Here is a 21,884-nt window from a genome sequence, read left to right as displayed (position 1 = left end):
TAAAATAAAATTACACTCAAGTTCTTGTAGGTAAACGTCGTTGTCTTCCTCCTGCACTTGCCGGTGGCGCGTCGTGAGCGAAGCTCGATGCTGCCTTTGGACATCCGAACCACGTCGGAGCCAGGAAACCGTTGTTGACATAGCAGCCGGGAAGTCGCCGGTCGGAGCCAAAAGATGACGGTGACAGTGCTCCCACCGTTTCAGAGAAGAAGATGACGAAGAGGGTTGGATGACCATCCTAAATTCGGCCAGACGGATCCAAAAAGACCTAGTCGCACTAACTCCACGATGAGGTCGAAGCTGACCGAGTCTCATCGATCGAAGAAAGAACCAATAAAGCGATACACGTAGACAACCTGCAAAGCACAAACACAGAACCAGATCCACCACTTCAGAAGAGTAGCGACCAACCGTCTCGCATTGCTCACCGCCACCGGCAGGATCGCCGTCGACGAGGTGGATGAGGAGTCGGGAAAACCTTATTATTAACCTGCGCAGTGCCGCCATTACCACCATAGTTCGGCTGCCGGTTGACCAAACCCTAAATTTTGAAGACATACTAAAACACTAAACGTAGAATAAGCAGGGACCTCGTTCTCCGGCCGGCCGGCCGGAGACGAGATCGATCTGATCGAAGCGGCGGCGGGCGGCGGCTAGGGCTCCTTTTCCTATCCTGTTGACGAGACGATCTGTTTTTTGGGTTGTTGACGCCGCGTGATTTCCCTTGCTTTATTCAAAGGAAAGTAAAAAGAGAAAGAAACAAAAGAATCAGACAGTTTCGTCTTTGTTCTTTAATTAGCTCCAGCCTCAAGCAAAGAACCACCGTATGCTTTCGTAAAAAGGAAGCCAGAGCCATTACCTCAAGTTGAACAGTTGCTCGATACCCAGTATCCCCATTGGTTGTTCCACAATCCATACCACCTTCATAACAACTGACATAAACATCTTTCTTCTGGCACAAAGAAGCAGTTCATACTTCATACCAACAGATACTGTCTCATATCATCAGCATACAAGATAGAAGATCTGCCTGCAGCTTAAGGTACTACTTGTAATCCCGTATGATTATCAATTCTTATGCTATATAGATACCTCATGTTAACTGCTCGAAGTTTATTCAGTTCCCAAGATAACAGGCTTGTATATTATGCATCGTCAACTGACAATGTTTGTTCATGCACCAACATAACTAATTCCTAAACTCTTCTGGTAACCAGGTGATTGCAAAATAATTCATCTCGAGGTGCAGATCGTTCGATGGGTTAGATATATCTGGCTCTTGTTCTCTTTGCCGGGCCTTCATCGAAATATTAGTCGTCATGCCTCGAGTGGTATTTATCTACCTAGCTAATGCATGCAATTCTCACAATCTAGGCTAGTACTATTTATTGTGGTTGTGTATATATAGACATGACATAATCTAAGACAGTAAAGTGCACCGAGACACATATGTAATGGTAGGTGTAACACAAAACTACAAATACATGAGATTTTAACTGATACCCACGAGTCCGAGACTAATGAGTAAATAAAACCCTGGAAATCGACGACTTATATAAATTAGTGATTCTGACCCACCGGTCATTCTCACGAGCCTTATCTTTTTTTCTTTCATTTAGTCAAAATGCATAATTTTAGATGCGTTTCAAATAAATAATAGGAGTTTGAAATATGTTTCGGTCAATTTTGCATATTTCACATAGGCTTAGTGGTGTCCCAAATACTTTTCATGGTGATTCACAAAGTTTATTTGTTCCACAAATCTGTAAGAAATTTTGAATTCCCTTTCACTCCTAACACACAATATCAGTACAAGTTGAAAGTACATCGGATCAAACACCTTGCATGGATAAACATAGACAAGATAATCTGTGTCTGACAAGATCGCCGGACCATCTACTACAAGATCTAAGAAATCCTGAACAAGACAAAAAAAATCCCGATTCATGGATCTAAAGTTTATCACCGTACTTTAAAGTCCAAATCGATCCACAAGCAACTTTTCTTGCTTCCGTAGTTGGTATTTCACCGAACACATTGCAAGTACCTCACATTGCAACTTTTCTTGCTTCCGTAGGCTTAGTGGTGTCCCAAATACTTTTCATGGTGATTCACAAAGTTAATTTGTTCCACAAATCCGTGAGTAACTTTGAATTCCCTTTCACTCATAACACACATATCAGTACAAGTTGAAAGTACATTAGATCAAACACCTTAAATGCATAAACATAGACAAGACAATCTGCGTATGACATGGTCGCCGATTTGCCAGACCATCTACTACAAGATCTAAGAAATCCTGAATAAGAGGAAAAAATTCCTGATTCATGGATCTAAAGTTTATCACCCTATTTCAAAGTCCGAATCAATCCACAAGCAACTTTTCTTGTTTCCGGGGTTGGTATTTCACCGAACACATTGCAAGCATCTCATATTCCACATCTTAACTGCTAGACGTGCATCCGGTCTAGTAGAGGAATTCATCGCTAGAAATGCGCTCCCTCTTTTCTGGCGCCAACCACTATTCCATGCCTATATGAATGCCACATGCGTGTAGTTTAACTAGTGGGGTTCACCTTTTGCATTTATATGTTACTAGATGGATAATTCTTAAGTGAGTGAACTCAACTAACCGCCATCAACTAATGCAGCGGATTCTTCCCAACAACATCGAACAAGCGGTTGAGCAGATAATCCCTTTTCTAGAGGACACAAACGATACCGCATACAAGGCCATCTATTTTGATGGATGGAAGGGGCTGGCTGCTTCGGCGGTGCTTAGAGCTATAGCTCAAGACCCTCCGCCTTCTTTGCTGAAGATATTCGACAAGATCATCCATGTTGATTGCTCGAGGTGGAAAAGCCGAAGAGCACTACAGAGGACAATCGTGCAAGAACTCAAGCTTCCTCAGTGGGTCATGGCTATTTTTGACAGGCAAGACAAGGAAGATGATTTCAGAGGGGTAGATGAAAGCTCCAGAAACGAGATACATGGCGTTGGGGAAGAGATCCATCGATCCTTACGAGACCAGAAATGCTTAGTTGTGTTCCATAATGGGAGCGACACCGCAATTGACTTGAATGATTTTGGCATTGTTCTGTCTGTATGGTTTGGCAATAAAGTCCTGTGGACATTTCGAGGAAGGCTTCGGCTCAACTCAAAAATTACAGAAAAGGTGGATAATTCACATCTCTGTCTTTATGATGAGTATAGTACTCACGGGTGGAATTTTTTGCTGGAAAATGAGGCTAGCGAAATTGATGGCTGCTCAGATAATCTTGGTCAAGCAGTTTGTTTCTTGTATCTGTTGGCATTAAATTCTCAGGGAGGCGACGTCATGGACTACAACTGGGCAACTCATGCTTCTAGCTATTGGGTCTGTGATGGGATTATACAAGGAGGTCAGGATGAAAAAGCATGGAAGGTTGCTGCTGCTCTTCATCATCAGATACGTATGGAAGATTATTCGTCTAACACACTGCTGTCATTTGGTGGCAAACTGGAGACTCCTCCGGAACGATGGATGGTTGTGAGGATCTTGTTGCCGGAACTGTTGACTGTGCACCCTGAGTCCACTTCATTTTTCTTGTTGCCGGACACAAGCGGATCTGATCCCTCATTACGGTTATTGCCCTATGACATGTTTCATCAATCGGACAACCTTCATGTGCTCAAACTATGCCGCTGCACCTTCAGTTTTTCTTCACCTCCTTTCCATTGTTGCCGCAACATAAGATTCCTCGGATTAGATGGCTGCAAGGATCGGCAAGAAGAAGATGGTGAGAAGCAGGATAGACCAGCTATGGTATTTTTTCAGAGCCTATGGGTACTAGACATACGCAAAACAGATTGGGAATTGGTTTCATCACCAGAGATAACTGATCAGATGTCTGCAAACATTAGGGAGGTGCATATAAACAAGGGAAGGATTTGGCGCCGCAGTATGGAATGGCGTCAACTGCAGAATGTTCGAAAGCTCCGAGTAATTGAGCCTACATCCCCTTGGGTGACAGAAGAAATGGATGAATTCAGAGATATGGTTAAGCTGGAGCTCCTTGACCTTTCTGGGAATAGTGCAATGCAAGTGTTACCAAGTTTATCAGGGGCAACTAGTCTCAAGACTCTGGTTCTAGATGGCTGTGTTGGTTTGAAGCATGTTGGCCCCGAAGAACTACCTCCATCACTTGAATCATTCAGCTTAGATGCTCGTGCGGGAGTGGATCATAATAAGAAAGCCGAAATCACAAGTATCTCTTTGGCTGGTTGTGCAAGATTGGCGAGCTTCACATTGTGTGGGTCACTTCCAAATCTTGAGAAGCTGGATCTATCAGGTACTTTGGTCAAAACACTTGACCTCAAGGATGAAGTGCTGCAAGTTCCAATTCTTGAAGAAATTATTTTACTGGGATGCTTGCAGCTCTATGCCATTCTATGGCCGGAGATGGGTTTGCCAAAACTAACATTATTACACATTGATTCTTCGGTCTGTCGTGTTCATACAAAACTTGATCAAGCATATGTTAGTATAATGGACATACGGTTTTTTCAGAGCTTGGTATTACAAAGTAATGTTGCATTCTGCTGGAAGAGTGCTAGGTCCCATTTAAATCTATGTGTCCCTTGTACCAGCAAATCTGAGGAAAAAAGCTATAAGAGGGGGCAAATAATGGGTCGTCCTGGACCAAAGTTACTAATACCGAAGAATTACCGGACCTACATGGATGTTGATGTTGATGACATGGCTATTGATCATGACCACATCAACGCACTGCAGTTTCAGCCGTCGGACTTCCATGTGGAGATTGGTGAGGGAATTAGCGACATTGGCATGGAGAGTTCACAAGGAATCAAGGCTATCGTCTTTGCGGTGGCAAAGACTGAGTCGTTGCATGTGCACGACAATTCCTCCGTCACCACGGTCATCCCTGAACACATGATGTCCATAGAAGATAAGAGAATCTTATGGCGACATCTGAAACGGTGTCATGTGGTGAGATGCCCCAGGATGCATACAGTGTTTACTATTTGGTTCAATTACTACTGCTTCGAAAAACTAGAGAACTTTTGGGCGGCTGATCTCCGGATGGCCCATTGTATTTGGAGCAAAGGAAGGACAACAGGCAAGGACGATGTTTCCTTTGCGAAACTACGGAATATACACCTGTACTCCTGCCCGAGGCTCGCATATGTTCTCCCGCTGTTGGGGTTCACCTTGAGAAGCTTAGAGACGCTTCACATTGTCAACTGTGGTGACCTCATTGAGGTATTCCCTGTGGAGGAACAGTTTCTGACACGAATAGCTACCGATCATAGGAATGGCGTATTGGAGTTCCCAAAGCTGAAGCACATCTTCCCAAAGCTGAAGCACATCTACCTGCATGGGGTCTATAAGCTGCAACGGATCTGCGAGGCCAAGATGTTTGCCCCCAATCTCGAGACCGTCCGGCTCAGGGGATGCTGGGGTCTCAGGCGCCTCCCAGCCGTCGGGCCAGATAGCCGCCCCGTGGTGGAGTGCGAGAAGGATTGGTGGGAGAAGCTGGAGTGGGACGGGTTGGAAGCTGGCCACCACCCTTCCCTCTTTGAGCCACGCCACTCGTCGTATTACAAGAAGCCGCTGCCCAGAGGCTCGGTTCTCCGGTGATCCCCGACATAACCGTCCAGGCGTCCAGGTACTCATATATGCGATTTAGCATTTACTATGTGATTATCTGAACTGCAAACAGGATTGTACATTTACCGTGTATCTTTATTACAGGTTAATCAACCTCTTTGTCTTCTGTCCTAATTACCTTTGGTCCATTTAATTCATGTGTTCTGCTGTCTCTGTAGGTTTGGTGGTGACAAACCTACAACAGTTCAAGTCGATGAATTTTTGCTGGCCAATATTGTGTCGGAGACTCGGAGTGTTTTCTGAATTCTGAAAGAAGAAGAATTTGATGCGCGTTTGCTTGTGTTCTGCTGAATTTATTTTCATCTGTGTGTGGTTTGGTTTTATTTGTGCTTTTAATAAGAAGGATTTCATGTGCCTGTGTTGTGTCGCACCATGGCCAGACATACAACCCCCACTGTGTGAGTGAGAGTACTTCTTGGCTTGCCAAAGACTATTTGTATGAAACCAAATTAATTTGGGCGTGGTTGATTTGGAAGCATCGTGTGATCTTCAGTAATCCCCAAACTCGTATTACAGACTTTTCGATCTAAAGGGTTGAAGCGCGACTACTACGCTGGGACGACCACGGAAGACGCGGATCGTCGGCGAGCTCGCCCGCCGGCGGACGGGCGGAGGAGCGCTGAGGGAATGCTGGGGTCTCATGCGCCTCCCGACCGTTGGGCGAGATAGCCGCCCCGTCGTGGAGTGCGAGAAGGACTTGTGGGAGAAGCTGGAGTGGGATGGGCTGGAGGCTGGCCACCACCCTTCCCTCTTCGAGACACGCCACTCGTCATATTACAAGAACGGACATCACCCTTCCCTGCCCAGAGGCTCGGTTCTGCAGTGATCCCTGATGTAACCGTTCAGGTACACATATATGCACAAGTCTTTCTCCCTTTGTTTCCTGTTTCATGCATCTATCACATAAAACTAAATTTTACTATGTGATAATCTGAACTCTCTACATGCTTGTACAGTGCAGATGTATAGCTCACTTATGCATTATGTTGTCTGTGTAGGTTTGGCGGTGGCAACAGTTCAAATCAGTGATTGCTTTTCCAAGATGGTGTTGGGGTGTCTTGCGAAGAATAAAATATGTGCTTGCTAGCTTGATGCTCCTTAATTAACTGTTAACGGGTTCTCATTCCTGCGTGTGCTACTGCTTAACTATATTCATCTGTGTGTGGTTTGATTTGGTTTAATTTGTGCTTGTAATAAGAAGGGTTTCATGTGCCTGTGGTGTGTCTTTACCATGGTCACACAACCCTCATGGTGTGAGAGTGCTGTTTAGCTTGCCAAGATTATATATATCAAACAAAGTATTTTTTTTTATTATTATTTGAAAGCATGCATTTTGATTGGTGTGTGATGTTAGGAAATATGCAACTTGTATTTCCAGGAGACCAAAGGCCAGTATATATACAGGTACATGTGTGGCAAATATGCAGAAAACCTCTTATACAATGGGGATATACCATGGCTATACAACTACAACTCTAACACCCTCCTCAAACTCACGGTGGATCAGCAACACTAAGTTTGGAGAGATAAAAGCCATGATGTGCTCTAGTCTGGGCCTTCCTGAAGAAATATGCTAACGGGAGCTCAGAAGGCACAAAATGAAGATCAACAACCTGATCCTGTACACAAGAGCGCATGAAAGAAGCATCCACACCAATATGCTTGATAAGCTCATGCTTCACGGGATCACGCACAATGCTCATAGCACCTGTACTGTCTGACAAAAGAGGAGTAGGTGTAGTAACAGAAACACCAAAATCCTCAAGTAACCACCGAAGCCAAGTCACCTCAGCCGTCAAAAGTGCCGTAGCACGCAACTCTACCTCCGCACTCGAACGAGAGACTGCAACCTGTTTCTTCGTGTTCCAAGCAATAAGAGAACCACCTAGAAAAACATAATAAGCAGACAAGGACCGGCGATCCAAAGGATCACTAGCCTAGGTAGCATCCGAGTATGCCCGAAGCTGGAGCGAGCTGGAGCGTGGGAAGAAAAGACGGCGAGAGACAGTCCCACGAAGATAACGCAGAACTCGAAGGAGGTGGCTATAGTGAACATGAGTGGGAGCAAAAACAAACTGACTGAGAACATGAACCGGATAAGAAATATCTGGACGAGTGACAGCTAGATATACCAAACTCCCAACAAGATGACGATAGCGAGTCGGATCAGACTCATCAAAAGTCACATCCCGAGAAATCCGTATCCGACGAGCATTCGGATCCCAGCACCGATAGCCCTTGTGCTCATCATCATAGCCGAGGAAGATGCACTCAACAGACTGAGTGGTCAGCTTGGTACGCTCGCGATCAGCTAGAAGAACGTAGCAAACGCAGCCAAATGACCGAAGCTCGGAATAATCAGGAGAGCGATCCTAGAGACGCTCAAGAGGAATGCCCCCTTTTAGAGTAGAGGATGGCTGAATGTTGATAAGATAGGCAGCGGTAGATACTGCCTCAGCCCAAAAGTGAGGAGGAAGAGAGGCAGCGATCATCAAGGTGGGAGCCGTCTCAAGTAGATGACGATGCTTGCGCTCAGCAACACCATTCTGAGCATGAGCACCAGGACAAGAAAACTGAGCAAGCGTGCCCTGCTCAGCAAGGAATCCGCGTAGAGAACGAGAGGTATACTCACCAACAGAATCTGCACGGAAAATACGAATAGGAGTGTGGAACTGGGTGTGAACCATGGCAGCAAACTTTTGATAGATAGATAGATAAAACCTCACTACGAGAAGACATAAAGTATATCCAAGTGTAGCGTGAAAAATCATCTATAAAAAGAACATAGTAGCGATGACCCCCTTTTGAAACGAAGGGAGCCTGACCCCAAACATCTGAGTGAACAAGATCAAAAGGACGCTTAGACACTGACTCACTATGAGGATATGGTAACTGAATCTGTTTACCGAGTTTACAACCCTGACAATCTAATCACACATCTCCTGAGACAGACCCCAGAAGACCTCGACAAACTAAAGACGACAAACGAGAACCACATAGATGACCAAGACGATGGTGCCACTGCTGAAAAGAGCTAGTAGACATAACAACTGGAGTTGAAAGGCTGGCGACAGGGGCAGCGGAAGGAGAACGAAGCCAGTCAAGCTCCCAGAGGCCCTGAGAGTCACGGCGCCGGGGGCCAGCTCCAACCAGAGCGCTCATGCGATGATCCTGAACAAAACAAGAGTCAGCGTCGAGAATGACGTGACAACTAGAGTCAGTAAGCTGACCAGCAGAAAGAAGCTGCATGGTGAGTCGAGGAACATGAGCAACAGGAGAAACATGGAAAGTGGAATTGCTAAGAATGCCTTGACTAGCAACCGGAAGAGAAGTACCATCAGCAGTAAGAACATGGACCGGAGAATCTAAAGGTCTAAGGGAGGACAAGATAGAAGAATCAGAGGTCATGTGAAAAGATGCTCCAGAATCGAGAATCCACGGGAATGTACTCTCTCAGTGCTAGAAGACTCAGTAGCAGAACCTGCTGAGGGAGAACCAGTAGCAGCAAGCATACGACGAAGACGTGCAATCTCCTGCTCGATGGATGACAAGGCCGAGGATGTCGATGCAGAAGTCGAAGTAGACGATCCGGTGCCCAAAGAAAAAGGACCACGAGAAAAGATCCCGCTTCCGCCTAAAGCAGGAAGAATAACTGTGACCGTCCTTCTCGCAGTAGGTGCAATGAGGGCGAGCACCACCAGACGGAGGGCGTGATCCACCCGCCGGAGTAGGCAGCAGGGGAGCCGAGGCACTGGAACGAGGTGTAGTCGGTGTAGCAAGTGGTCGAGCAGCGAGGACGGTGGGAATCTCCAATAAACTAGCACCACACAGACGAGTCTCCTCGGCACGAAGCTCGGTGAGTGCCTCCAGTAGAGTGACACGAGGGACCCGTGCAAAGAGCTGAGCACGCCGCGGCTCGAACTCCTTACGGAGCCGCGACAAAAACTCGTAGAGACGGTGGAACTCCTTATCAGCACGAGCAGTCTGACAGCACGCACAAGTGCCACAACTAGTGGAGCGAAGAGAATCAAGCTGTCTCCAAATAGCTGAGCTCCGAGAATAGAATTCATCGATGGTACCATCACCCTGTCGAAGTTCGTGCTCCTGACGGACCACGAAGAGGTACAGAGCGTCACCAGTGGGCTGATAACGCTGGCTCAGGTGAGTCCACATTTGAAACGCCGAGGAGAAGCCGACAATCTCGGAGGAGAACTGGGGCAGAACACTGGAAACAAGAACAGTCGACGCACGAGCATCTGCATCCATCCGTGTGTATAGGCAGCAAGCGCAACACGAAAATCATCAAGTGCAAGCTTGTAGTCGGAGAGCTGTTGCTCATAGGCAACAACAGCAGCATCGTCGGCCTTCTTGGCAGCAGCAACATATCCTGGGAAGCCGTCGGATCAACAGTCGGAGGGACCGGCGGAGAAGGCTCGACCGGTTGAACGGGAGAGGGTGGACACAGCACCTCGCCGGAAAGAGCGCCCCAAAGTCCAAGACCGCGCGTGTGGATGCGCATGTGGCCGACGAAGTCCGTGTAGTTGATCCCATCAAAAATCACCGGACAGCGAGATATAGCAACGTAGCCGGAGGACATCATTATGTACATGTTTCTCTCTTCTTCTCCTTCTTCTTCTTTTTTTAACTACTACGCTGCTGTTCGAAGAAACAGAGCAGCGGAACAGAGGACTCGCCCGATCAAAGGGCCAGCGGCCGGGAGAAGCCATGAGGCAGCAGCGGCTGACGAAGACCCGTGCAGCAGCAAGACGAGATAACTTCAGCAGCGGCCACGCGGGGACGGGCAGGGAAGAGAGAGCTGCAGCAGAATCGATCAGATCAATTCGATCTGAATTGACGGGATTCGATCGATTCGATCAGAGAGAGGAATCGATCTGAGATTAGAGAGGAATCGATTCTGAGATTAGAGAAAACGATTCAATTTGCACGAGTTGCGCGTGCGGTGGAAAAGCAAAACCTGGCTCTGATAGCATGTTAGGAAATGCAACCTGTATTTCCAGGAGGCCAAAGGCCAGTATATACAGGTACAGGTGTGCCAAATATGCAGAAAACCCCTTATACAATGGGGATATAACATGGCTATACAACTACAACTCTAACATGTGAGAACCAAGTATTTACTTGGTTGCATTATTCAGTAGCATGCGTTTTGCTGGTGTATGTTCTGTTTGCGCAGGCTAATTACCAAAAATCTAATACTCCGTAGCTTAAATTGCAAGCTGCTAGCCTGCATTGGCGCAGTACCAGAATCTGCCAAAGTATTCTCTCGGAGAAAACATGCCGGCCAGGTATTCAGTGAGGTTATGTTTCTCCAAATTTTGATCACATCTTGAGAAAAAAGATCTTCAGGGGCTACATATTTAACCTTACCGATGAAATATATACGAAGACAAATGCTAAATGTTTTTGCATACCTCATTAGCCTTGTAGGATCGATGTCTGCCAAAGGCTCAATTAATTGGAGATAATCAGGAGACACATCATCTGAAAATGACGGTATTTTTCCTAGATGCTCTTGGCTCGCCGGCAACATTGAGCTGCTAACATGTTTGTCGATACTATCAAAATGAGGCAATGTCACAATAATGTAGGTCGTGCTCCAAAATAGATGACGTTTTAGATTTGCAGAGTATCCGATCGGCAAGATTAAGACACTCAGTCAATAAAAATATTACAAAAGATTCTAATGATACAATATCTACTTATTCAAATCCGTAAAGTGACTTTATAAATTATTAATCGGACAAGTTTGACTGCATGTTTTCTACAACGCCATGTACTTGTTTATTGTTTTGTTAACCAATTTCTATTAAAAAATCATTTTTCCATAAATAATTATAAAAATAACTTTATAATTTACCAGACCTTCTTTGAGGTATTACAAAATATATTGCTGATTTTTTCCAATATAATTGGGGTTTGTTGATGGAAAAGCGAAGAAGTGGGTTTGTCATACTACTAGGATACAAATAGGTGAAGTTAATTTTACCGAAGAAAGTATTGTAAAAAAATCGAAGAAAAGAAATGGATCATGGTAGTGTCTGACTTGAATTATTGATTCAGGTCTGTCCACGAATTTTCTTTCTTTTGGCCACATGTAACTCAAACTAAAGGTTGAATATAAAGACAATGCATTATGTCAGTTACTAGATGGCCAACTATTTTTTTGATAGGATTAGATGGCCAACTTGATTCTTCTCCTTACCTCAACAGGCAGTGGGCACATACGAGGAAGCCTAGTATACGAGGCCGCCGGCATCCAACACATGTAGATATATAGCTGCCATGCATGCACCTTGTATGAGAAAATTGGCAGACGCCGCCCACTCAGTTAAAGGAGAAAGCCATTCCAGATTCATTGACCGAGCGAGAATGTGGTATCCTTCACCAGATGCAATGCAATCTCCTATATATATACATAAATATAAATTGCAGCTGCAGCTCCCCCCAGATATATGCATAAATAATATGAAGCCGCCGGCCTCCACTGGGCACTGGCTACCTTTTATAGCTAGCTAGTATCACTCACTCACTCTCACTCACTGGCTCGCTGCAGACCACACCAACCGCGTCTCATCTTTCCATTTGGCAGTTACCCTCTTTCACACACAGAGACAGAGCGAGTGAGAATGGAGAGGATGGTGATGAGGCTGATGAGGAGGAAGTCTCTCCTCCACGGAGGCAGCGGCGGGTTATTAGCAGCATCCACGGCGAACGGCAGCGTCGTCTCCGGCGCCGGTGGCTCGCCTTTCTTCTCCACGCAGCAACAGCAGCAGGAGGATCCCATCCTTCCAGCGCTCAAGATCAGAGACACGGCCGCCCATGTACAACAAACCCAATCTCTTCTCTTCTCTGATGCAACAATTAATCTCTACGTCGCCTTGCTCATTAGTGCTAATAAACAGATTCCCTTGTTCTGATTCCAATTACTGTTGACCTTAATTTTTTTTGGGAGGGATGGATGCAGCTGATTGGGAGGACGCCACTGGTGTACCTGAACAAGGTGACGGAGGGATGCGGCGCCCGGATCGCCGCCAAGCTCGAGTTCCTGCAGCCCTCCTTCAGCGTCAAAGACAGGTCAGCCATTTCTTCAATTCATTCATTACCTTAATACAGGGAACTTAGTTAGTCACCAATCACCATTGACTAATTTCACACATCAGTCATTAATTAGTGGAGTACTAGCGCTACTAAATCAGTACACAGTTAACAGGTTCAATCAACTCCTATTCACGTGACACGCATCTGTGCGTCGTATTTTAGTACCAGGAACGATATAGTACTGATGATAATCTATATCCTGGAGTAGTGTGTGTGTGTGTGGACAGAATCAATTCTGATACGGATGATGATGATAATATCCTGGTCGGAGAAGATCGGTCCAGTTGTTTTTCTTCCGCTCCATCTACCAACTTTTTTTTTCAAAAATGAGGACTTTTCCGGCCTCTTAGATCGATGCACACAGCCAATTATTAAAAGTATTCAAAATACATGTCACCGATTACAAAAGATAAAGAACTGAGAGTGAAAGGGAAACATCAAAATCTTTCTAGCCTAAGACTTGCGCGCCATCCAAACCGACTGAATAACTCCCGTGCTACCGTCTCCAAATGGTTACACCCAGATTCCATACATTCCTGAGCCTCCGTCCAAAGAAATAGGGGCCACGTACGGAGCCAATGGGACGCCCAAAGAACAACCTGCAAGAAATTAGCCACTCTCTTGTTATGAAAACCAAATCATTTCTGCAATTCCATATAGACCAACATATCGCACAAGTCCCTACAAGGATGAGCGAAGCAAATTTTTTCTCAACACCCCAAAGCCACCGCCCAAACATACTAGTAACACATGATGGAAGTGGTAAATTAAATGTCACAAAGACGGTTCGCTGTACCAAACGCACCATCGGACACTGAAAAAATAGATGTTGAATGATCTCATCTTGATCACAATAAACACATTTCTCGCTACCACCCTAATTTTTTTTGGCCAAATTATCCTTAGTAAGCACCACCCCACGACATAAATACCAAGCAACAATTTTAATTTTAAGAGGAAATTAAGCTTCCAAATAACTTTATGCTCGATCTAGCAACTGGAATTGACTTATATTAATATCCTTGATCCGGTCGCTTTCGACAAATAATAATCAAACAAGCTAGTGGGCTAAACTGCTGGATATAAAATGATCTTACTGTCTGCCTGAGAGTGATGGAAAGCAATGCAGTGTATGGGATCCATATCTACAGGCAATGGTCTGATTGGTGTATTTAGAATTCTAGATATATAAAAGTCCAGACAAGACTAGTCCGCCTTTGATTGGCAAAGGTTGATTTCATTTCAAAGCTACAAGTCTCAATCCGATGGAAGAAATACGTGTAGTTATGTTCCACTTGAGCTTCTAGACATAAAAAATCACTATGATGTCTGTAAGCTAGCTGAAACCTCCTAGTGAAAGCAGACAATTAGCAGGCTTCCCGATGTGGAACTTTGCCCCCCTCCCAATTCTAAATTCTGATGTAGATAAATGTTAGGAGAACTGTCTTCATGGTTACATTTTGCTTTCTCTAGTATTTTAGAGATATTCGTATTGTTCTCAAAAGCACAATTAGCAATGGAACCAGAGGCAAAGACTTCTTACGCTCCCTGTGCACAAGTATACGCTTCAACCTAAATGGAAAATAAATAAAATCAATAACCTATTTATTATGCACTAATATTTGAGAGCAAAAAAAGCATGCTCTATTTCCAGAGTAGTATGCGATTAATATGTCTGCATTATGATCCAGGCCAGCGATTTCAATGATGGAAGATGCTGAAAAGAAGGGGTTGATCACCCCAGGCAAGGTCAGTGATGCTTTTGGATTAAAATGCATTAGAGGTATAAGTGGCACTGGAATTAAGCCCTGTGTCACTGACATTAACAACTTATATTTACACACTCATTCAACACTGAGCTTGATTTCACATGGAAATGACACAAACTATGGAATGACAACAAATAGTACGAGACATGTCCTTCGATGTGCCTGTTTTGACAGGTTTGAGTTCTGTCGGAAAGAACTACAGAAGTGCTGTTCTGCAAGAAATCAGTTCACACCTGCATATGGATTCGTAATTAGGCTGTGTGCATCGTCCGATGCAAGATTCATAACTAACCGTAAACCACTTCTAAAACAGACCACATTGATTGAGCCCACGTCAGGGAACATGGGCATTGGCCTCGCATTCATGGCTGCTCTCAAAGGGTATGAACTGGTTCTCACAATGCCGTCATACACCAGCCTTGAGAGGAGAGTGGTCATGAGGGCCTTCGGCGCGCAGCTTGTTCTTACCGACCCCGCGAAAGGGATGGGAGGGACAGTGAGGAAAGCAACCCAGCTCTACGAGAACCATCCTAGCGCATTCATGCTCCAACAGTTTGAGAATCCTGCCAATGTGAAGGTCAGTTTACCTTTTCTTGATTTTGACAATGAGTAAAGTATTCGACTCCTGGTTGCTTTACGATGATTATTAAAATTTAAAATTGCCAGGTACACTATGAGACAACTGGTCCAGAAATATGGGAGGACACACTGGGACAGGTCGACATTTTCGTCATGGGAATCGGGAGTGGTGGAACCGTCACTGGGGTCGGCAAGTACCTCAAAGAGAAGAACCCCAATGCAAAGGTGTTCCTCAAGTGTTATCTAAAACTTTATACTCAATAATGTTGTGAAATTCAAGGCATCTTCGCTGTACTTTGTGTTTCTAAAAATACATGGTGTCTCTGTGTGCATGTATGTAGATCTATGGAGTTGAACCTGCTGAAGCAAATGTTCTGAACGGTGGGAAGCCAGGTAGGCTATGGCTTTCTACTCCCTTTTTTCCATAGTAGATATCTTAGTTTGTGCTTCTATGCTCCTAGTGTTAACTGGACCTAATTGCAGGGCCTCACCTCATTACTGGAAATGGAGTGGGATTTAAGCCAGATATTTTGGACATGGATATAATGGAGAAGGTTCTTGAGGTAAGGAATCAAATTGGACCTGTTCTTTGTTGACTGTTCTGAAATCTTTACTGAATCCAGAATGGAACAGGTAAAAGGTGAGGATGCTGTTAAGATGGCGCAACAATTAGCACTTAAAGAAGGCCTGTTGGTAAGTTACTAAACATAATTGCTTCTGATATCTTCAATCCATGTATAGCATAATTGATGCTCTCAACCAATGAAGACCTGACTTCTGATGAGATTATTATTAGCTAATGTGGAACTGGATTATTTTATCCGAGGGAATGTGAAACTGGAATATTTTATTCGAGGAAATGTGGAACTGTATTGGTTACATTGAATTGCTGCTGAGCTTCTCAACTTTTTGCAGGTAGGGATATCATCGGGAGCCAACACAGTTGCAGCTATTGAACTCGCAAAGAGGCCAGAAAACAAAGGGAAGCTCATTGTGGTATGTCATATTGTCATATATACCCATCTGTGTGAACTGTATGAAAAGATAACATGGAGAAGTTTGAGAAGACTGACTGACTAGTGCATCGTTGTTTTAGACTGTTCATCCGAGCGCGGGGGAACGATACTTATCAGCAGCGTTGTTTGAGGATTTGAGGAAGGAAGCCGAGGCTATGCAGCCAGTGCCAGTGGACTAAGTTGCAGCTTGCAAGCATGCAAATGGATCCTTGGTGCATCACATATTGGATCTTACAAAATAAATTCCCTGGCTACCATGTTACAAGTACCTAGAAATGAACTCTTCAAATATGAGCTTGCAATTTGTGCCTCCTGTGGACCTTATGTAAAGAACAATTAAAATGATTCAGAAAGGACTTTATTTTTCTTGCCATTACTGCTTTCCTCAAAAGAAAATCAATGACATATTATGACATCCTTTATTTGAATACCTTCGACAGCACAGTGTAATGCATCTCGAGGCTTGTGTAATTAATGTTCCATATGGTGCCATACACTATAATTGACAGAAATGCAGGATAACCAGCAAAACAAAGAGGACTGCACCAATCCTGTGAGATGAGAGTTTGTGTGGTACCTATGTGGCTCATCAGGCTGCCTCAGGCAGTCCACTGCTCCGCATCATACTTGGGGTTGGGCCGGCAAGTCCGCTTCGCTGGTATGGCTTCAACATGAACAGCCTCCTCCTCTTGTGCTTCTGGTGCAGCTTTCCCCATCCTCTTCTTGCCTCTCATTACATCTGGCAAGGCGGTGGCATCAATGCACCGTGTCTCCCTTTTCCTCCTACTCCTCTTCCTCGCACTCCACAGCAGCTGCATGCCCTCCTCTCTGCTGGCTTCCTTCATCAGATCAGCTGCACCATATATACAGAAGCTGGTTTGTTTTGTTCAAGCCTTTTTCTTTTTGAGATGTGAATGATATTTCTTAGTTCTTTTCTAGACCCTACATGGCGCAATGTAAACTAATAATAACGAGTGGAACTTACCAATGATTTCCTCTGTTCTAAATGATTACCAGTCAGAATCTCTATCTTCTTTTGAGGGAAGAAACCAAAATTGACATAAGAAACACATGAGGAAAAACGAATCAACTGTACCTGGTTCTGTGTTCAGAATCACCCAGGAAGCGTGCCCTTCACTGTCATCGTCTGAGTCGATCATTATAGTGACAGGTGCCTGTATTGTGCATTCACAAGTACAAAGCCATGATCACACATTGGACAACGTGGTGCAAATCTTCAACCTACTGTACAGGCACATATGCAAAGTAACAGCTTCTGCACCAAGGTGTTCAAGTAAATTCAGTGGTGTTCTTTTGTCAGAACCGAAACTCAGTGACATTGTCCCAAAACCATTAGCAATATTTTCCAACAGGTGATTTTTGCTATAACAGATATTATTGAAAGCATTATTCTAAAGCTAAACTATCCAGCGATTTAAGTTTCTCCGAGGCATCATATACCAAATTTGTTAAGCTACAAATGGCTACCTTCTTAGTTGGCTCTTGTTGATTGACCTTTCTATTTAGCACCTCTCCCTGTTTAGGTGCCAGCATGTAGCTTGAACCAAACAACTTTGGAGTAGTTGCTTTTACATCTCCTTGTTCTATATTTGGCTTTGGATCGGCCGCCTTTGTAGAACAACTTGAACGTGCAGGGAAGCTGGCAATAACAAGCAAGCCTAGTTAGAATCCAAAGTCTAACAGTGACACAAAGAGCAAAACAGTGAAGACTTCATAATCTATGGTATACACAGGGTCATGCTAGTAATACAACTAAAACTCATGAATATAATCTTGCGGAACTTCCCCACCATTGTTAGTAATACAGTATTTAGCAATGCAGGGTATATATGTCGTGCTCTGCCTCTGATACCCCTTCTATGTGCAACAAGATCCAATCTGTGATAGATTCAAGCAAAGTAGATGAACATTGTGGAGAGAACCGAAATAACAGCAAGAAAACCTTCACTAAAAAGGAGAAGATTTGGCAAAGCTAACAGCAGTTTTTAAAGCAGAACCACAAAATAGTGCAAGCGATTGACGCTCTTCCACAACCCTTCCGAACTGCTTTTGAATCATCGGTATGCAAAATAAGTTGTGCTATTCTTCAAAAAAAAAAGTTGTGCTACAGAATATCCTAGCTTCTAATCATCTCAAGTGCCTCCAATCCACCTTGCTTTGACCGGTTTGCTTTATGGCCACACCACATAGCTTTGCATAGTCCTCCATTCCCTATCCAGGAAGGACACACCTAAGAATCTGTGTAAAACATCTCACATTGTCCTAAAGGATTATGATATGAGTCATCTTTATCAACAATATAGTTAGCTAACAACTGAACACTCAAAGTAATTCAGGTTAGAGTATTACAGATTTGTCGTTATTTGCTCCATATGGGGTCTTCCATTTGCTACCGGTGTTCGGTCCATCTGGGGCCTCCCATTTGCTACTGGTGTTTGGTTCATCTGGGACCTTCCATTTGCTACTGGTGATTGGTTAATCAGCGGGCTTCCATTTGCCACCACTGCTAGGTTCATCAGGGGTTCTCCAATTGATACTGGTGTCTGGTTCATCTTAAGTCTTTCATTTGCTAATGGTATCTGGTTCATCAGGGGACTTCCATCTGCTACTTGTACTTGGCTACTCCATGTTCTTTCATTGGGATAGCAGCTCCGATCCTTTAGCCAAGTCATAAAAAATAGTAAGACAGGGATAAGGAAGGACTTATGGATTCAGTTAGTCGAGTAATGAGCATACGCACTTCCAGCATTTGCAATGCAGCAGGCCTACTATTCAGAGACCTGATAGCTCTAACAACCCCCTGCATAAAGAGACACAGATCAGGCAATTCTAGACGAAGATTTTGATCCCACCACCCCCTGCATAAAGAGAAACAGATCAGGCAATTCTAGACCAAGATTTTGATCCCACCACGTTAGTTGCTTTCTGCTCACCAAATGGCGAGGCTTGAACATGGCACGTGATATACAGGATTGTATGTGTTTTTTAAAACCATCTACTTGTAATAAAGAAAAGGTAAAATTAACTAGCACCAGCTGGGATTATTGAATGTTAGGAATCATGGAAATTGAAAGAAGATGCGAAGTATTAGAAGAGAAACGCTAAGAAGGCACAAAGTACACGGCAGAAACCCAGAAAAGACAAAAATAGAAGAACCTAAAACTATACAGCAAGGCAGAAGACAAAACTAGGCAAAAAGGAGAAATAAAACAGAAGAACAAAAACAGGGAAAAACCTTCTAAGCAGCATCAGGGGTACAAGTATTAGCATGGTAGCTTGCAGGGCTCCTTCAAGAAAAGGGATACATAGAGAAACTTAGGAACTAGCTTATATATATTTATATGAATCTGAACCCACACATATGGAGATGACAGAGAACTTCTAATACTAAAAAATCAGCAATATGCACATGCCCTCCATCAGAATAACTCTTAAGGACAAACGAACCTATTGGAGTGGTACCAAAACCAGTGGTGGGTCATAGGCTCATAGCAGCAGAAGAAGTACCTTCATCTCCTTTGTAAAAATCCTGAAGATATCACCATGCAGTTGCCTTAAATCTGCTCGAATTTCTTCTTGCCAGACTGAAAGGATAGATGATATCTCACTCAATGTGCTGGTGTGCGAGTTTAAAACACTCAGCTGATCAGGATTGCTTTTTGTGCCGCCTTCAAGGAGTTCTTTGAGACCATCTTGTCCCTTAAGCTGTGATAACATGTTTGGATAAATCAAACTTTTTTGTATGTGCAAACTCAAAAATAGTAGGAAAAAAAAACTGAACCATCAATCGTCCTTACAATTTGCTGAAGTGAATTATCTAACAGAACATCATTTTGCTGTATGCTACCGGCTTCACCATCTTGTACCATAAGCTGTGATAACATGTTTGGATATATCAAACTTATTTGTCTGTGCAAACTAAAATAGTAGGAAAGAAACTGAACCGTCAATTGTCCTTACAATTTTCTGAAGTGAATTATCTAATAGAACAACCTTTCGTTGTATGCTATCAGCTGCACATAACAATAGAGAAAAGAATGAGACTGCCAAGTCCACGAACAAAACAGAACCTGCTGTGATTATTAACAGTGCCAACTAGAGGGACTTACAATCCAGTGATGCCTCCTTCATGGATCTGTTTAACTGAATAACATCATTTTGTACCGAGTCTAGTACCATCTCTATCCTACATACTGAATTTGCCAACTGCTGAAATCTGTGCTCAGCATCCTCATTAGCAACCTGGCCTGTTTGAAACACTACCAGTCAGGCACACTAGATACTGAAAAGCATCCGATGAATTTTCTACTATAAAAGAAAGCGCAAGTCCAGTTTACATGCTCAGCAATGAGATAAAAATAAGTGAACCAAACAATTGTGTCTGAAGTTCATGCAAAATGTTAAATGCATAAGATGCAGTTCTGGGGCTTCAGAGCTTACATCTACTCTCTGCAAGACAGGGGTTCCTCCAAGGGATGGTGTTGTTTGATATTTTTGCCAGTTGCTGCTGGGATTCTTCTTGTACACAAGAAGCTGAATTTGGAGGGAACGAAGGTATCTGTGACGAGACATTGTGCAAGCCAAATATCTGGCCACCAATGTAAAAAAAAAATGGAGGTCAATTTTGGGAAAAGATACTATAAATCTTTTCTCATTGACAAGTAAGCTGTCAATAGAAATTGCATTTATAAGAGCGTCAGTACAACAGAACAAAAAAACACATGGACTAAAATAAACTGGCCGACAGTGGTGTTCCGGTACATACGTAACAAACTGAGATACCAAGATGGTGGAATGCAACCACAACAGTGGCAACAAAATAGATTAGTCAGTTCACAAAATGAAGATTGCATATGCATAAACAGCTAATTATTGGAAGTTGGACTATTTTGTGGACCAAATACTCGGCTTACGAATTCGAACTATTTCTTCCACACACGAATGGGCACGCACAAGGGGATTCATGTTCATATGAAGTAACTACTAACCAACAAATACTGTTGAAAATTGTGAGAAAAATTACCCTTGATTACCTTTCCAGGGAATTGATTCACTGATCCGACAGAAAAAACACTGAATCCATCGATCCATGCATTCAGTAGAAACGGGCAAGAGGAGGGAGCAACATATAGGAGACCTGATCGTGCGCGGGTGCGGGGAGTTGTTGGCTGAGAAGGGTCTGGCCGAGAGAGGCCTCCAAGAGCTGCGACTGCGAAGGCATTCCCCCGCCCCTTCCGCCGGTGTTCAGCGAGAAGGGCTGCTGCTGCGGCAGCGCCTGGAACCGATGCCCTGCCGCCGCGGAAGCATAAGCAGCAGGCGCGCTCGTCCTCCCTTCGCCGCTGATCTCTCCAGCCCTCCTGTACCACCAAAAGTAGAGCGCACGGGCACCGCGGAACCGAGCGCACTTGTCAGAACGGAAGCGGCGAACCGGGGTTGAATGGAGGAAGGGGGACTGGGCGCCGAGTTCACCGTACCGGGGTGGAGGAGGGCGATGGAGCTGAGGTCGCAGGCGCTGTTGATCTTAAGCTTCATCCCGTGTTCCGGGAGAAAATGTCGACAAGGAGGTGGCGGCGATCTCCGGTGAGAGAGACAGAGAGAGGAAGGAAGGAGGAGAGGGTTTGCTGGAAATTTTGAAATCGAGAAGAAAAGCTCACGATATCTCCTCGCGCAAAAAAAAGAAAAAAGCCCACGACACCTTCTCACAAAAA

General features: G+C 44.2%; 3 protein-coding genes across 6 annotated transcripts; 2 read left to right on the top strand and 1 right to left on the bottom strand.

Annotated features, from left to right (window-relative positions):
* The first annotated feature begins 839 nt into the window (after nucleotides 1-839).
* On the top strand, nucleotides 840-6,150 carry LOC100821788. The gene is made up of 4 exons (XM_014895518.2): nucleotides 840-1,042; nucleotides 1,218-1,331; nucleotides 2,652-5,670; nucleotides 5,831-6,150. Exons 2-3 carry the CDS (start codon nucleotides 1,320-1,322, stop codon nucleotides 5,640-5,642), a joined length of 3,003 nt encoding a protein of 1,000 aa, XP_014751004.1. The 5' UTR covers nucleotides 840-1,042; nucleotides 1,218-1,319; the 3' UTR covers nucleotides 5,643-5,670; nucleotides 5,831-6,150.
* A 6,038-nt stretch (nucleotides 6,151-12,188) lies between these two features.
* LOC100835065 (bifunctional L-3-cyanoalanine synthase/cysteine synthase 2, mitochondrial) lies at nucleotides 12,189-16,583 on the top strand. The gene is made up of 10 exons (XM_003579729.3): nucleotides 12,189-12,514; nucleotides 12,658-12,767; nucleotides 14,483-14,540; nucleotides 14,874-15,137; nucleotides 15,227-15,364; nucleotides 15,481-15,532; nucleotides 15,623-15,702; nucleotides 15,773-15,832; nucleotides 16,055-16,135; nucleotides 16,236-16,583. Exons 1-10 carry the CDS (start codon nucleotides 12,320-12,322, stop codon nucleotides 16,332-16,334), a joined length of 1,137 nt encoding a protein of 378 aa, XP_003579777.1. The 5' UTR covers nucleotides 12,189-12,319; the 3' UTR covers nucleotides 16,335-16,583.
* Nucleotides 13,138-21,802, bottom strand: LOC100831508 (protein PAIR1). Of its 4 annotated transcripts, none has more exons than XM_024455738.1 (13): nucleotides 21,651-21,799; nucleotides 21,210-21,533; nucleotides 20,617-20,764; nucleotides 20,286-20,418; nucleotides 20,137-20,189; nucleotides 19,974-20,048; nucleotides 19,684-19,881; nucleotides 18,917-18,976; nucleotides 18,526-18,833; nucleotides 17,644-17,815; nucleotides 17,252-17,330; nucleotides 16,733-17,008; nucleotides 13,138-13,390 (listed from the first exon to the last, which is right to left on the bottom strand). In XM_024455738.1, exons 3-12 carry the CDS (start codon nucleotides 20,746-20,748, stop codon nucleotides 16,755-16,757), a joined length of 1,464 nt encoding a protein of 487 aa, XP_024311506.1. In that variant the 5' UTR covers nucleotides 20,749-20,764; nucleotides 21,210-21,533; nucleotides 21,651-21,799; the 3' UTR covers nucleotides 13,138-13,390; nucleotides 16,733-16,754. The 4 variants fall into 4 exon arrangements, 3 of the variants coding, with proteins under 3 accessions (XP_024311506.1, XP_014751501.1, XP_024311505.1); XM_014896015.2 differs by having other exon boundaries at nucleotides 20,286-20,423; nucleotides 21,314-21,533; XM_024455737.1 differs by having other exon boundaries at nucleotides 21,314-21,533.
* Nucleotides 21,803-21,884: the final 82 nt, after the last annotated feature.

Source organism: Brachypodium distachyon, chromosome 5 (assembly GCF_000005505.3).
Source record: "Brachypodium distachyon strain Bd21 chromosome 5, Brachypodium_distachyon_v3.0, whole genome shotgun sequence".
NCBI lineage: Eukaryota > Viridiplantae > Streptophyta > Magnoliopsida > Poales > Poaceae > Brachypodium > Brachypodium distachyon.
Note: the sequence above shows the minus strand (reverse complement) of the source record. Positions and strands in the feature narration are given on the sequence as shown.